Below are 17,817 nucleotides of genomic sequence, written 5' to 3'. Positions count from 1 at the left end.
TGGGCCTCAGCCACCACGGGAAAAGTTTACATGGGCATCGCTCTACCCCCACTCCCAGCAAAGTACTGTAACGACAGTGAAAGCCAGAGCCCTGCTCCCTCCTCCCTCTCAAGCCCCCGATCAAATTTATTAAAGCCACAGGTCTCCTAGAAATAGAAACGTGTGCTTTCTCTTTTCTTTCTTTTCCATAACCAGACTGAGCCACAGCAATGCGTGGCCGGGTACAGCTAGTTTATAAATATATAAAAAGCACCGGTCCAAGTACATATCCCAGAGGCACTCCACTGTTTACCTTTTTCCACTGTGAAAACAGACCATTTAATCCTACTCTCTGTTTCCTGTCTGTTAACCAGGTTGCAGTCCACAAAAGGAAATCGCATCCTATCCTATGATTTTTTTAGTTTTCTTAGAAGCCTCTCATGTGGGACTTTGTCAAATGCCTTCTGAAAATCCAAATATACCACATCTACTGATTCACCTTTGTTCACATGTTTTTTCACCCCTTCAAAAAATATAGGAGATTTGTTAGGCAAGACTTCCCTTGGGTAAATCCATGCTGGCTGTGTCCCATCAAATCATGTCTATCTAAATGTTTTGTGATTTTATTCTTTATAACAGTTTCCACAATTTTTCACGGCACTGAAGTGAGGCTCACCGGTCTATAGTTTCCCGGAATACCACTGGATCCCTTTTTAAATATCAGGGTTACGTTGGCCATCTTCCAATCATCAGGTACAATGGATGATTTTAATGATACGTTACAAATTAGTTGAAAAAGGTCTGAAATTTCATATATACCATCTGGTCCAGGTGATTTACTACTCTTCAGTTTGTCAATCTAGCCTAGCACATCTTCCAGGTTCACCATGATTTGGATCAGTTCATCTGAATCATCACCCATGAAAACCATCTCAGGAATGGGTAGCTCCCCAACATCCTATTCAGTAAACACCGAAGCAAAGAAATTATTCAATCTTTCCACGGTGGCCTTATCTTCTCTAAGTGCCCCTTTAACCCCTCAATCATTTAACGGTCGAACCAACTCTCTCGTAGGCTTTTTTGCTTTGGATATATTTTAAAGTTTTTATTGCAAATTTTTGCTTCTATGGCCAACTTATTTTTAAATTCTCTCTTAGCCCTTCTTATCAATGTCTTATATTTAACTTGCCAACACTTATGCTTTATCCTATTTTCTTCTGTTGGATCCTTCTTCCAATATTTGAATGAACATCTTTTGGCTAAAATAGCCTCTTTCACCTCACCTTTTAACCATGCCGGTAATCATTTTCCCTTCTTTCCACCTTTCTTAATACGTGGAATACATCTGGACTGTGCTTCTAGGATGGGTATTTTTTAACAATGTCCGCGTCTGATTGCAGACTTTTTACCTTTGTAGCTGCACCTTTCAGGGTTTTTTTTTTAACCATTTTTCTCATTTTATCAGCGTTCCCTTTTGAAAGTTTAGCGCTAGAGCTGTGGATTTACTACTATCCCCCTTCCAGTTATTAATTCAAATTTGATCATATTGTACTCACTATTGCCAAGCAGCCCCACCACCATTACCTCTCTCTCACCAAATCCTGCGCTCCACTGAGAATTATATCTAAAATTGCTCGCTCTCTCATCAGTCCCTATAACAACAAAATCTATACCATACTTGGGAGAGACCAGGGGAATCTTACACCCTGAAATGAACCCTGCCTCTTTTTTTGCTTATTAGAAACATAGAACATGATGGCAACTAAAGAACATACAACTCTCCAGTCTTCCCATCCACTCTCCTTCTCAGCTTTATATTCTCTTCTGCTTTCGAGATCCTCTGGATTTGCCCCATACTCTCTTGAATTCCAGTCCTGTACTTGTCTCCACTACCTCCAAAGGGATACTGTTCCATGCATCCACCACCCTTTCTGTAAAGAAACATTTGCTTAGATTATTCTTAAGTCTGCCCTTTTTCACCCTTAACCCATGACCCCTTAATCCAGAGCTTCCTTTTTGTTAAAAGAGGTTCACCTCCTGTGCATTTATTCCTTGGAGGTGTTTAAATGACTCTATCTTATCTCCCCTTTCCTCCAGAACATATATGTTTAGATTTTTGTCTTTCACCATATGCTTTTTTTTATGAAGACCATTGAGTATTGTAGGAGCTGCTCTCTGGACTGACTCTGTTACGCGGAGAGGTGGACCCTGGACGAGATGAGGTTGGCGCTACCTGTAGAAGGCTTCCTATAGGTCCTCATCGTCGGGAGGCAGATGTAGGCGGTGGAGACCCAACCAGACCTTCACCTATACTAGCCCTCGTTCCCTGCAGGTTGAGCCCTTGGGTGCCGGAGCCGGCGGGACTTAGGATTGGTCTCCGAGGAAGACGATCCTGAAGACGAAAGACAAAGGCAAGGTCAAGCGATCCAGAAGTCAGGGCTGGTGGCGAGAGAGGAAGATCCAGGGATGGGCCGGAGGTCAGGGCAGGTAGCTAGCAGAAGAAATGGAGAGCAGGCAAGCAGTTGGGGCAGGCAGCAGACGAAAGCAGAATCCAGGGATGAACCAAGTCAAGAACCAGAAGAGCAAGCCAAGGAGACGAGGAGCCAGGACAAGAACGGAGGCACACGGGGCAGGAAAGGAGCAGGAACGAACAGGAAGCAACTAGCAGCTCAAGGCAGAGCGAGACCTGTTGCAGAGGCGAAGGTGAGGCAGTAGGAGCTGCCTTATGTAGGTCCTGGGGTGGGCCACACATCCGGGACTGCGGGAGGTTTCTTTCACCGCGGCCCCTTTAAGATAAAGGGGGGGCTGCGTGCGCATGCCTAGTGGAGGCTGCGGCTGGCGACGCGGCGGCAGCAGGGCCGGCTTCCCACCATACCGAGGAAGGACGAGGACCTCTGCTCGGGGGAAAATGAGGAGGACCCAGGTCCGGCTGAGGGGTAAGTGTGGCCGGTCGTGGCGTTCCACGGCCGGCCACCGCAACAGACTCCATCTGGTTTCTGTCATTTTGACGATGCATTCTCCAGAATTTTGCATAGCACTTCAAAAGAGATCTCACCAGAGACTTACATAAAGGCAGTATCACTTATTTTCCTCCTGACTATTCCTCTCCCTTGGCACCCAAGCATCCTTTTGGCTTTTTCGTCTTCTTTAGCTACCTATTTGGCAACCTTAAGATCATCAGATACAATCACCCCCAGATCCCACTCATGTTTTATGCACAGAACTCATCCCTATACTGAACTGTTTTCTCTGGCTTTGCAACCCAAATGCTTAACTTTGTATTTTTTTAGCATTTATTTTTAGCTGCCAGACTCTAGACCATTCCTCAAGCTTTACTAGATCCCTCCTCATGGTTTCCACATCTTCCAGAGTGTCTACCCTATTGCAGAGTTTGGTATCATCCACAAAAAGGCAAATCTTTACTGCTAGTTCTTCGACAATATCAAAGACAGTAATTTATCAATCAGATGGCTCCTGCCTGAGATAGCTTTATCAGGGAAAAATCTAATATAATTAAAAAAAAAGAAGGGGAAGCAAAAATGCCATATTTTGACTCTATAGTGTAAAACTGAATAATTTGTCGTCCCATTTTTGTTATGTTTTATAAAATATTGAAAGAAATGTGCTTGCATTCTTAGAGTGCCAGCTGTGCTACAACCCAAGAAAGAGATCTAGGCATCATAGTGGATAACACATTGAAATCGTCGGTTCAGTGTGCTGCGGCAGTCAAAAAAGCAAACAGAATGTTGGGAATTATTAGAAAGGGAATGGTGAATAAAACGGAAAATGTCATAATGCCTCTGTATCACTCCATGGTGAGACCGCACCTTGAATACTGTGTACAATTCTGGTCGCCACATCTCAAAAAAGATATAATTGCGACAGAGAAGGTACAGAGAAGGGCTACCAAAATAAGGGGAATGGAACAGCTCCCCTATGAGGAAAGACTAAAGAGGTTAGGACTTTTCATCTTGGAGAAGAGACGGCTGAGGGGGGATATGATAGAGGTGTTTAAAATCATGAGAAGTCTAGAACGGGTAGATGTGAATCAGTTATTTACTCTTTCGGATAATAGAAAGACTAGGGGGCACTCCATGAAGTTAGCATGTGGCACATTTAAAACTAATCGGAGAAAGTTCTTTTTTACTCAACGCACAATTAAACTCTGGAATTTGTTGCCAGAGGATGTGGTTAGTGCAGTTAGTATAGCTGTGTTTAAAAAAGGATTGGATAAGTTCTTGGAGAAGTCCATTACCTGCTATTAATTAAGTTGACTTAGAAAATAGCCACTGCTATTACTAGCAATGGTTACATGGAATAGACTTAGTTTTTGGGTACTTGCCAGGTTCTTATGGCCTGGATTGGCCACTGTTGGAAACAGGATGCTGGGCTTGATGGACCCTTGGTCTGACCCAGTATGGCATGTTCTTATGTTTTCTTGCTTTCTCATCTGAAAGACACACATGAAACTATTCTTTTAGAATTCTAAAACTGTCTGTCACGTGTCATATAAATATATAGGAGAGGGTTTCTGAGATAATGACCTGATTCCATAGGAAGTAAGTATTCTGTTGATTGAATGTAAGAAGAAGAAAGGAGAATGCCTTGAAAGCTGGTATTTTGACAAAGGACCAAGCTGGTGGAGCCTTGCATTAGATAGAGAGACTTAAAACAAGAATATAAGGGGAGAAACGTTTATTTCCACCTTACTGGCTTGATCCCTCCTTTGTGACACTGACCTTGCTCCCAGCGCCACTGGGGAGACCGACAGCCCATAAGCAGAGGCACACAGTGGCACGCCGAAACCGCATGTCAAAGGGGACACTCCTAGGAGAAATTTAGTCAGGCTTCAGCTTTTTTCTTCCAAATTTCTATGGGGAAGAAAAGATGAGGAGTGTCCATTCTCGTCCGACCCAGTTAGGGCCCAACTTCCTCTTCACAGCCGACATTGGAGTCTTTCTATTCACCAGATATGTTGGGTTCAGTAGAACTTGGAGCGACTAGCTCTATTCAGGAGGAGTCTTGTGTCTCTCTGAGCCCATCTGGGCTTCTTCCTCCTTTGGCCACACTACTAGCTGCTGAAGGAGCTATCGGTTAGAATTTAGGTGCTGTATCATCTCCCCTTCCCTCTAGGGACCAAAAGCTCCTATCACCTGAGGACTTGTCCTTTGTCAGGCCTCCAGGATATCAAGCTGGATTATGTGTGTGTTCAGAGATTCCAGCATTAATAACTTTGGAAACTTTATGAACAGCAGTTTCAAAGTTAGACCATTCTGTATCCACCAAATTTGATTAACTGGCATCCACAATACAAGGAATTTCTTTAAAATTGTCTGAACATTCACAGAATTTGAAAGAACTTTCTGAGAAATTGGAATTCGATGTTAGGTGTGTCAGGATTCATGAATTTGAAGTAGCTAGCACCAAGGGCTCTCAATTTCTCCATCAGAAGTTAGAGAATATAGGTAATCACCTTAGAAGGTGTAACCTTAGATTCTTGAATTTTCCACATTGTGCTATGATCGCTCCCTTGGAAATGCTGAGCAGGTTCTTCTTGGACTTCCTCAGAGTTTCCAAGAAAACCATTCCAGATTTTGTTAGTTTATTGTTTGTCTGGTAAAATGAGTTCCTCTCTTGAGGTTGATCAGCAGACTACTTCTGCAGCAGCTGTCGATATTTCCACCTTATTGGTAACTTTTGCTAGGGAAGTGGACAAACAATGGACTATGAATTTACTTTTTTCAAATTGCTAATAAATCCTTTATGGGTCAAATATTTTCTTGTTTCCTGACATGGTACGGGAAACTCAGGCTAGAAGAAAAGCTTTTCTTTAAAAAAAAAAAAATCTAGAATTTTGGCTCTGGGGACAGCATTCATGTTGTGATTTCCCTGTAAATGTATAATTCAATATCAAGATGATAAATATGTATTTTTTTATCCCATTCAGTTAGAAAGTTTTTTTGCAGGCTAAGAATGTTACTACTTGTTCAATAACTGCAGTTTCAAAGGTTTCCGTGGGGAGGCCCAATATAGAGAATGTGAAATATTTTGTATAATTTTTTTTTCTTTCCCCTCCTTGTTGGGGGTCTAACATATGGTTGGATATTTGTTTTCTTGTATCCTTGTAAACTTTGATTGTACAGATTATTTTCTTTAATAACCCATCATGTTTGTTTCCTTAAACAAGGTTCACTTGTATGATTTTTTTTCTAATTTAATAAATAAATATTTTTTATAAAGGAACAAGAATACAAGGAATCATGCACCAGAAATTTTTATTTTCTAAGAGATGCAGTTGTAGAATGGAACACACAGTTGTAGAATGGATCCCTGGTTGAAAATGCAGCTAAACTAATAAGATCAAGGGAATTCAGCTAAAACGGCTCAGATGGAAGACGTGGTGCATCTAGGGTCATCTCCCATTCTGTCCCTGTGGGAGAAACACGTTATATATAAGGTCTTGTGTGTTATCTGCTCTGCTCCAGCTGATTTATCTCATGGAGTCAAGCAGGAAGTGTGGAACTAATCTGTCTCCCTATTGTAGGCATGGACCATATCATGTTCAAGGTGGAGATTTTGTCCAATGAAGACAGGGAGTGGCACGAATCGTTTTCTTTGGTATTGGGCCCGGATGATCCAGTCGAGGCTATCCTGGGAGACGTCACCACTGCAACAGTGACTATTCTAGACCAGGAAGCAGCAGGCAGCCTCATTTTACCAGCCCCTCCTATTGTGAGTGTCTTCCGCTATATACATGCAGTATAACACCATCTAGAAATGCGATTTGTCTTTGCAGGGAATAGAACCAAAGTTTTGTTTTACATGGGAGGGGGGGGGGGGGGTCACTGCTGAGGTTTGATGCTTACATATTCAAAGTGGTTTGTCTGGCTAAGTTCAGACTTAAGGTTAGCCTGGGTAAGTTTTAACAAATCTTCTTTAACTAAATATATTACAAAACACGACAAGAAGAAATACATTCACTGTATTTTTTACATTTATTTGACGCAACATTTATTAACCATCTAACTAACATTTAAAATCTATCTAACACACCCATTCACACGCACTCATCATAATAAAATCAATCACATTAATGACAAATTATATTCTGCTTTACCAATATTTAAATACCTGTACATTAATACATCTCCGGCGATCAGCGTCACTGATCGCCGGAGAACGTGATAACGTCAAAAGGGAATCCCAAAGTCGCTCTCAGGCCCTGATGATATAATCTCAATCCACATGTGTATAAAAAAGTACAAACCAAAAAAAATGTAATAATCATACATGGTATCTCAAATGTGTATCCACATGCACTTATTAAAGAAATACTTGTAGTTCCAATGAAGTATTTAATCCAAATGGATGTATGGTATTCAGAGTATGTATCCAGCTCTGTTCTGCTCGCAGCAATTTTAAATTAAAATCACCACCCCACCATTGGTGTATTATTTGTTCTAAGACATACTTTCAAGTCCTCAAATTTATGTTGGAACTCTACACAATGTGCTACTAATGGGGCCGTCAAGCGCTGATTTGTAACATTAGATCTATGTTCAATTATTTTGACTTTTAGAGGATGCTGAGTTTTCCCCACATAAGATTTGTTGCAGAGGCACTGTATAATGTAAATAACCCCTGGTGAAATACACATAGTCACTGAGCGCAACAATATAGTTTTCTGCAAAGATGGAAAAACCAAAGAGTCAGTTGTCAGCATCAAGTGACACACTGAACAAGAGCCACATCCTGAATGCGACACCAAAATATTGTATGAGATTTTGACAGATGTATCGGAATGCACTAGCTGATCTTTTAAACTGGCTCCTTTAATATAAATGAAACGTGGTTGTTGTTGGAATTCCTCATAGTCTTGAAGAATAAACCAGTTTTTTAACCATTGCCGACATGGAGGAGAAAGGAACCACACATGTTAACAAATCTTCACATTCTCTTGATTGGGGAAGAAATAACCACTCCCGATGTATATATTTAGCTCTTAAATAAGCTCTTCTGATACATCGTTTCGGATAGCCTCTGGCTGTGAATCTCTGACTCAAATTCAATGATTGTCGTTGGTATTTACCAGAGGTCATACACAATCTCCTAATTCTAAAAAAACAGACTCATTGGTAAATTTTCTTTCAACGATCTGGGATGAGCACTCGAAAAATGCAATAAAGTTTTGCTGCTTACTGCCTTCCAATGGACAGAGGTTATAAACCCCTCTTTTTCTTTCATGGTTTTGATAAGAGATACAATGGGATTGGATATTCGATGTAAATTTGAGATGACGGTTCCATCTGAATTTTTATTATCGCTCTTGAAGTTAGCATTAACAGAAAACTATTTTGCCTTTGAACAACAATTTTTTCAACAAATTCGTGGAGTATCTTGTGTATGATCTTGCCTGCCACTTCCTGATTTGTTGTGAACTTCATCCCAGGAATAGTCATCACTGTTGGAATCAAAAGTTACCCAATTGCTTTTAAGGTGTAATTTCCCTTCTTTCATCCAAGAATACACGTATCCTCGAGTGTAATCACGTTCATCCCTATTGAACATTTCTAGTTTCATCTTTTTAATGTCTGATCTTAATTGCTCAGTGAAATTCTTCATATCTGGAGAACGTGATAATTCATCCTTAAGTGATGATATCTCTTGTTGTAATACAGTATCCTTTTTCTGTGCAGTTTTTATAATTCGTATTATCAAATCGAGACTACATTTATTCAAAATTGCATTCCAATCATTGACGAACTCATCATCTTCTTTGTAGAAATGGGGTTCTTTTAAAACTCTTAGACCCCTAGGGATCCATTGATGACGGCAATATTCTAAGAGATTATCCCTGTGTAGTGTTGTTTGAACAGACCTATGTGAAAGTTTAATCAGTGTATTCCATTGATCATTGTTAGATGGACCTAAAGTTTCTCAAAAAATTGAAATGTGTGATAACATCTTGAAACCGCAGGTGATCGCTTAGTCCGGAAGACCTTGTCGGTGGACGAAGTACTTCATCTGGCTTGCTGATGTGGCTTCATAATTAACTTAATAATTCAAGAGTTTTGAGTTTTTTGGAAAATTGTTATACAATAGAAATATTTTGAATATATAAAATATTGTTGGAGTGAGTGTTAATACAAATAATAGATAATTGGTGTTCCCCTTTTTTCACATGATTTAGTCACATTTGGGAACTTACATGCTCTCTTTTTTTAAGTTCAGACTTATCCAGACAAGTCATGTGATTGGAAATTCCAGCCACGTTCACTGCTGTCAGTTTAACTGGTGAAGTTTTTAACCAGATAAAAATGTTACCAGATAAATCAGGGGCGTTCCGGGATAGTTCTAATTTATCTGGATCCTGCTGATACTCAGCATTATCTGGATAAGTCTGGTCTTGTAACGAGGCAGTCCTAAAGTTATCTGGATAACTTTGATTTATCGTGGGATGTTCGGAAGTATAGCCACACCACTGAATATCCCATCTTAAGTTTATCTGGATAATTTAGCTGGAATGCCTGCCGCTGAATATTGACCTCTTAATCTGTGCCTTTAGATCTCTGGGAACCACAGACATGGCAAAGACAATATTCTCATGCTTCTGGGGGAGGGGGCCTTGCGTTTCTGTTTTACACCCTTTTTCCTTCTTATAGCTGGCAATGGATTGATAGTATGAGAACTCAAAATGTATCTGCTAAACTGAGAACCTGCACCAGGGGTCTGCCTCCTAAGTTTTACTCATTTTCAATGAATAATAATTGTTGTAGTCTTTTTGCATCCCCTTCCCCCCCTTGGAGAAGTGCATTTTACTTTGCACCCTTTAAAGTCTTTTATAGCGCACTTCTCAAGTTTGTATTCATTTGGAGCCAGAAGCAAGCAGCCCAGTCCTTGTGTAGGAAATGGAACGCTCAGAAGTTGCTTTCACGAAAGCTATCAGTGTAAGAACCCCAGAAGAGGCTGCCTCAGCTCATCTGTTCTTAGAAAGAGTACAGATTCTGTTGTTTGTGGGAGAGAGACAAATTGAAACGAAGAGGAAAGGCTGAAAATGTTCTAATTGTCTGTATATCTTGGAGGGGGTAATTTTCAAGCCTCATATTTTTGGACAATAGCCACAGGTACTTGTTTTCCACACTGTCTTTGTCTCGAGTTCAAAAGCATTCTTTCACTTTGAAACTTTCCATGGATACAAAGTCCCCTCAGACGTCTGCACCTAATCCTTTTGTCAGTATTTTTTTTCATGGAAAATAATGCGCGCTGATTCGAAAATGCAATCTTCCGCATGTTATTTTACTTCCTCCAGCCAAAACCCTGCCCTGGGAGCCCCTTGCTGACTTGTACACTCGCTTTCATGCTCACACACAGGCTCCTTGACTCGCACACTCTGTCTCACACGCTGTTACACCCTGACTCTCATACTCTCTCTCACGCTCATATACAGGCTCTATGACTTGCACACGCCGTCACACACAGGCTCCCTGACTAGCACACTGTCACTCATGTTCCCACACAGGCTCCCTTACACATGCTGACTCACACACATACATGCTCTTTCACACACAAACTTAGTTACACTTGCACACAAGGTCCCTGAATCACACCTTCTCGCTCACTCTTCTCCCCCTCCAAATAAGGAACGAAACATTTTTTTTCATACATTAGCGGTTAGAGTGGATCCAGAAAAGTTGGATGAGCTATCTATTGCTACTCCTGAGGGATGTGTCCATTGGTGTGAGAAAGAAGTGGACTGGAAGGCCCTGATGCTTTTCTTTTTAATTTGTTGGTTTTGCCACAGCCTGAGCGGGGGGTGGGGTGGGGGGGGGGATTTGAGGGGCCACAGGTTTTAAATTTCCATCAAAGCTATTGAGTTTCTTGAATATTTCCCACTTGGTTTTGTTTGTTTTGGGTTTTTTTTGCTACTACATGGTGCAATTCTTTGTGATTCTGTTGCCACTGCCGCTCTTTGTGACCTTGGGCAAATCACTTCACCCTCTGTTGCTGCAAGTACAAATTTAGATTGAAGTGGCTGAAAGGCCGAATATAAATCAAATCAAATAAATGAAACAAAAGTTGGACTTGGGTCTGGTTTCCACGCTGCCTGGCCCTTCTTAAATGCTTCTTTTAATGAAACTGCAACCTTGCTCCTTGCTTCAGTAGCAGGGGGGAAAGAGGAATTGGATTCAGACAACAACCAAGAGGGCCCGACTTCTACAGTCTGGGGGTACTGATACGCAGACATAAGGGAAAAAGCACAGGATTGCTCTACAGCCAAGTCTGTCTGGACTATTTGGTCCTTTTCTGCCGTCAATACTATATTACTATGCATATATATGTTATGTATAGTATAATTTACACCAACCATTATGGATTCAATTCATGTTAATCTGCTTAGTGGCACGATGTGCAGGTACTTTTATACCCATGTAACTTTTAGCAAATTTCAGAGAGAAACTACCTGGGTTGTTGCTCTATGAAAATTCACTAAATGTTTCCTGAGTACACAAGTACGCACATACTCTGTCTTGCATCTGCTTAACCTGTGGATAGACTGCGCACTGGAAAATGCATGCGTATATTTAAAATATAATATATGGGCATATTCCCTCTCTCCCCTGACCTTATCACGCTGCTCAGCGACAGTAAATTTTGAAAGCCGTGGTTTGAGCCACCTTACTCCAGAGCTAGATTGCTTTGAAAGCTGCCTTCTGTAAGTGTTATTTCTCTTGTCACGTAAATCCTAACTACTGTCACAAGTATAATATTACTCTTGTGCTCTGAACTGGGAGATGAAGCAGTTGTGTTTTCTGCTACACCAAGTATTTTTTTTTAATCCATTTTCATCACTCTGTCCACAGCCGTGCAGAAACAAATACTCCAGCTTTCTAACCCCTTTAGCTCGTGAAATAAATACTCTCTGCTGTAGAAGAAGTGCACAACAAAAAAAAAAAAGGAATATCTTTTTCTGCAGTCTTTTTTCACCAACTGCTGTTTCTTCCTCAGCTAACAGAAATTGTTTTGTTGTCCCGTAGGTGGTCTCCCTAGCAGACTATGACCAGGTGGAGGAGGTCACAAAAGAGGACAGCAAGAAGTCCCCATCCCCGGGCTACCCATTGGTCTGCGTGACACCGTGTGACGCCCACTTCCCCAAGTATCCCGTGATGAAGGAGCGCTGCAACGAGGCTGGAATCAACCAGTCTTCCATCCAGTTCAGCTGGGAAGTGGCAACCCCCACGGATGGCAGTGGAGCCAGATCCCCCTTTGAAACAATCACAGACAACACGCCTTTCACCAGCATCAACCACATGGTGCGTGCTGAATCATCAGATGTGTGCGCTTTGACAGTTCGCATGGGACTTCCAAATGAGAAATGAATTTTTAGTTCCCAGCAAAAGAGATCCCATCAGAGACTAGTGTTCCCTCATTTTATCAGGGAAACCTAACAGATCCCTTCTAGATGTGCTGCAGAGGGCCATGTGCCTACAAATAATTCTTGCCTGCCCCGTTGATGTGGTTTCACCACAACACTGTATGTTTAGAAACCTGGGGGGGGTGGGAGGTGGAGAAAAAGAGGGAAAAATAAAAGAAGCTGGAGAGAACAGGACGAAAACACATAATTAGGGGAGTGTCCAAGAAAAGAAAAAGCCAGGAAAGGGGGGGAGAGAGAGAAGTTGTCAAAAAATCTGAGCCAGAGCTAAAAAGCAGGTAATAGAAAATGCAGGAATATAGCTAGAAGAAAATACTCTGTAGGTTGGAGAAGTCAAGGAGGGCAGTCTGCTATGGAGTGTGTGTGTATAAGGTGGTGAGTCCCACTTTGGTTATTATTTGAAGGCAAGAGTGAGCCTGAGCTATGGCTCCTCGCTTCTTGAGAGGCATGGGACCCCCCCTCCCTCTGTCTCTAAAAGGTAATTGGGACTGGGCTTAGCCTTCCTTCACTAGCTAGAGAGGCTCCTTCTTGTGATCCAGCTTGTCTTGGGCCACAGCGGTCCCTGCAGCCCGAGGGATTGGACTTGAACTCGCATCCCTTTTTTCGGTGGAGGAGAGGGATAAAACTTAGCATAACAGAAAGAAGAGGGAGATAGGAGCCAAGATCAAGTCCCGTTCCTCCTCTTCCCCCATTCTTTCACCCTCATTATTATACCAGCTCTAACCACACAGGTGCCACTCCTTCCCTCCCTCTCTGTCTTGCTGATATTGCTACAAAGCATTCCTATCCCTCATCCCTGCCTTCTAACCTCAAAGAAAATGAAAATTAGTAACAGAGAATTGGGAATGGAGGGCTTAAAACCACACTCCAAGGGAAAGGAGAGAGTGAAATGAGAAAGGGGTGTGAGCGAGAACGAAAAAAAAAAAAGAGAGTGAGACAAATACAGGCGTATCTAGTGCCCTAGAGTTTATTTTTTTTCTGGCAGTATAATCTTTAATACATCAACCTTAGAATAGTCTGAGGCTGACACTGGACCCTTGCAGCAGGTCTGCCTTTTCTCTAATTTTGTAACCCTTCTAGTTTTCATTTTAACTTTCTCATTGTTTCCTCACTGTCATTCTCTTGCTTTCTTTTCATTCTGTCTCCCTGTCCCTTCCCCCTTTGCTTTCCTTCCTTAGTTACATATAAACTCAAATATCAAGCTAAAATGTCTTTATATCCATGGGCATACTATGTATTATACTTTCTTATAACACAAAATTCACGTAAAACATACAGAATTGCAGTCACATCACATGTAAATGTTACTAGATCTGCTAGAGCAAGCTAGTAGGTACTTAGTCTTATAGAAAGCAAGGGCTAGTCTGGAGCACAAGAGATCATCTAGTCCCACCGTTGCCTCCAGAAAGGTTCACCCCAGACAAATGCTTATTTAATCTGCTCGTAAAAATTTCCAATGACCAAAATTCTGCCCTTCTCTGGGTAACTAATTACAGTGCTTAACTACCTTAACAGTCGGAAAGTTCTTCATGTCTAACCTACTCCCAGCTTTGTTGCATTTTGTCCTGCCCCTTGGGAAGATGGAGAACAATTGATCCTATCCTCTCTATAATCCTCTTCCCCTTTTCGGGTGTGAGTACTGCTCTGAAATAGTCCCCTTAACTCTTCTTTAGACTAACTAAAAAAATGCATTCCCTTGCTATGGTTATAATCTTCCTGTCACCAGAGCAACACTAGGAAATGTCCTTTTTGTCTTTCCAAAATAAGTAATACTTTTTTCAGTTCACTGTCTGATAATCTTATTGTTCAGCTGATGCTTAGCAGCTTGTACTTTCCTATCTGTGTGAACAGTACACGGCAGTTTGAGATTTAGAGGCCAATATTCAGGTTGGAGCGTGGCTGATTTTAGGTGCTAAGGGGGTCATTTACTAAGCATTTTACCCATAGACACAAAATGGGAGAAAACCTAGGGATAGTAACTTTAAAATGAGCGCGTTTGCGCACATAGGGGTAGATTTTCAAAGGGTTACGCACGTAACCCCCGAAAACCAAACCCTGTGCGCGCCGAGCCTATTTTGCATAGGCTCGGCGGCGCACACAAGCCCCGGGATGCGCATATGCCCCAGGGCCTCGAAAAAGGGGCAGTCCGGGGGCGGGGCGGCGATCCGGGGGCATGGCCGAGTGCCCCGACACAGCGGCCTGTATTGGGGCCTGGCGAGCCGGCTGGCATAACTCAACGAAATAAGGTAAGGGGGGAGGGATTTAGGTAGGGCTGGGGGGTGGGTTAGATATGGGAAGGGAGGGAAAGGTGGGGGGGAGCAAAAAAAAAGTTCCCTCCAAGGCTGCTTTGATTTCGGAGCGGCCTTGGAGGGAACGGGGAAAGCCATCGGGCCTCCCCTGGGGCTCGGCACGCGCAAGGTGCACAAGTGTGCACCCCCTTGCGCGCGCCGACCCTGGATTTTATAACGTGCGCGTGGCAGTGCGCACGTTATAAAATCGGGTGTACATTTGTGCGCGCCAGGTAGCGCGCACAAATGTCGTCCCCCCCCCCCCCGTGCATAATATTAAAAATCTGTCCCATACTATTTAAAATAAGCCTAGTGCACATATGTGTGCTCCTAATTTTAAGTGGTTACGTGAGGAAACCTTATTGGCATTTCTTTCCTTAAGGCTTGTCGGCTTTTCAACCTGCAGGTGAGCACATTTTAAAACATGCGTGCGTGAAGGAAATAATCAGTTTGACCAACTAGTCCACCAGTTTGCCCAGTCTGTCTCTAGGTCATCAAGACCCCTCAGTTTCTTCAGCCTGCACCTTCCCCCCCTCCCGTTTTCGAAGACCCTTCACCCAACCAAGTTTTGGCTATAATGATTGTTTTGCAGACTTACACCTGTTAAAGAGCAAAAGTAAATATGCGCAGGTAACAGCCCAATGCGCATTTTAAAATCGGGATTTATGCGTGTCAATATTGGCCCCGCCCTGGAATGCCCCAAATCCGCCCCCTTTTTTTTTGCATGTTCTTTTGCTCGCACACGCTATAATTTGACAGTTTTAAAATAAGAGGTGCTCGGCCCACACACTCATCTATATGGGTCTTTTAAAATTCACCCTTTAGTAAATGTGCCCATTTTCAACCAATTTTGGGCACCGAAGTTTTGGACTTAACATAGCACCTATCTTTAACTTTACATTCTTAAATTTGGGTCAACTATTTTTTCCCCTAGGTTAGGTGCCCAGTGTTGAAAATCAGCCCTCAGTGATTAACTTCATTCTCCCACCCTGGCGTTACCCTTTAGCCCGCCCACTTTTAAGGCACCTAAATTCAGGCACCTACTAAAAGTAAGAGATCAGTTGAGGAGAATTTTTATTTAGGAAGATTTAGGTGCCTGACACTTAAAGTTAGGTGCCTAGATCATTTGAATTTTGGCCTCTGAATATGATCTTGAAAAGACGTGTGTTCCTAGATGGAAACTATTTTAGATGCATTTTAATCCACCTCTTGGTATATTTTCTATCAAGTGTAATGTTTTCTGCTCGGTAAGTGTAATATTATGTTAATCCATGATACAGGGAGGAAGATAGAGGAGGGCAACCATCATAATATACCATCAGATTTCTTGGTGGTGATATAGCATGGTTGCCATGTTTGTCCACTCAGATATGAAGAAATGAAGGTCAGTTGTCAAGCTGTAGTTGATGAATATTGACTTGTTGAAGGCAATATAACTCTCAAAAGATGTACCACGTTAATCCAACAAGAAGGCATCACCTACAATGTGTTGGTTGACCTTTATTTCTACATATTAATGAAGCAAAAATGCCAAGTATGATCCTGGGAAGAGGGAAATAAAAACAGCCAAATTTTCTAGACTCTGCTATTCCAAGGTATCAGTTGGATCATAATGTAAAGATATGGGAGATGCCAGTTTGGTGGCACCGTGAGACTGAGTATTTAACATGTGTGCAATCTTCTTTTTCATCTTCCTTTCCCTAAGGTGCTGGACAGCATTTACTTCAGTCGGCGCTTCCACGTACGGTGTGTTGCCAAAGCTGTAGACAAGGCAGGGCACGTGGGTACTCCATTAAGGAGCAACATAGTGTCCATAGGGACGGACAGCGCAATCTGTCACACACCCGTGGTAGCGGGGACCGCCAGGGGATTCCAGGCACAGTCATTCATTGCAACACTGAAGTATCTGGATGTCAAGCACAAGGAGCACCCTAATAGGTACGTAGGATTGTGATAGGCCTCGGTTAAAGGGGGAAGCAGCTCACCCCCCCCCCCAGAAAACAGTATTTATTATCTACTTCAACAAGCCCTTATTTGCTAGTGTAGTTTATGCACCATGAACGTTGTCCTAGTCTCTCTTCCTGTTAATGTATTGCGCTGTCATTTATCTGGCTTTTTCTTTAACTGTAGGTTTTGTGCAACAACAATAAGAACCTGCATACACAGGAGCTGCAGAAAAAATCATTTTTGCTTCCATGATCAGTAATACTGCGTTACTCTTTTCTGCGGTTGTTCGTACCGCTCCTCGACACGCTCATCGGTGCCTTACTGACTCAACCTGTGCTACCGGACACGCTGGCACTGAGTCATTCATCGAGGCCTCCTCAGGTCCTGATTCCAATACCGGGTTCCTTGGAAGAGGAAGAATAAATTCCCAGCCAGATCCTTCCACGGGAACCACCGATGCCGGAGCCCATGCCAGGTTCATTGGGGCACCCCATCTGCTCCAGTGCCCTCGAAGCCAGCACGGATTCCATCGATGCTGGTGCCGCATCCATCGAGGCCTTCCCTCCCTCTCGGCTTTGGCATACTTCCTCCCTCAGGAAGCCCACCAGGAGAAGGGGAAAGCCCCTATAATCCATGGGAAGATGCATCCTCAGATGATTCTTCACAAGCTTCCGAGGACTTCCTCTCAAAGCCTTCACCCCGGAAGAAAGGTGACGATCTCCTCCGGAAGACCTCTCCTTTGCAAGTTTTTGTCAAGGAGATGTTTGAAACTATCCCATTTTCACTAGTTACGGAGGAAGATCCTCACCACAAGATGTTGGAGGTCTTACAATTCGTAGATGCTCCAAAAGAGATAATGGCAATACCAGTGCATGAAGTTCTTCTTGACTTCTTGCACCACCTGTGGGACCAGCCAGGTACTGTACCTCCAGTCAACAGAAAAACTGATGCTTCGTACCTGGTCCAACAAGCCCCAGGTTTTCAGAAAAGTCAGCTACCCCATCACTCTGTAGTTCTGGAATCAGCTCAGAAAAAGGCTAAATGATCGCGTCCACATTCCTCTTCTCCTCCTGGTAAGGAACAGAAGGCATTGGACGCATTAGGACGAAGAGTTTTTCAAGGGTCCGTGTTGATAGCGCGAATAGCAGCATATCAACTATACATGACCGAATA

General features: G+C 42.7%; 1 protein-coding gene across 1 annotated transcript in view; it reads left to right on the top strand.

The window, feature by feature from the left end:
• Window positions 1-17,817, top strand: part of FRAS1 (Fraser extracellular matrix complex subunit 1) — an 868,026-nt gene that overhangs the window by 772,641 nt on the left and 77,568 nt on the right. Inside the window, exons 62-64 of the mRNA XM_029600388.1 lie at window positions 6,524-6,711; window positions 12,015-12,290; window positions 16,403-16,635. Coding sequence (XP_029456248.1) covers window positions 6,524-6,711; window positions 12,015-12,290; window positions 16,403-16,635 — 697 coding nt within the window. The remainder of the gene's footprint in view (window positions 1-6,523; window positions 6,712-12,014; window positions 12,291-16,402; window positions 16,636-17,817) is intronic.

Source organism: Rhinatrema bivittatum, chromosome 1 (assembly GCF_901001135.1).
Source record: "Rhinatrema bivittatum chromosome 1, aRhiBiv1.1, whole genome shotgun sequence".
Classification (NCBI taxonomy): Eukaryota; Metazoa; Chordata; class Amphibia; order Gymnophiona; family Rhinatrematidae; genus Rhinatrema; species Rhinatrema bivittatum.
This window is presented reverse-complemented; position numbering and strand designations above follow the sequence as displayed.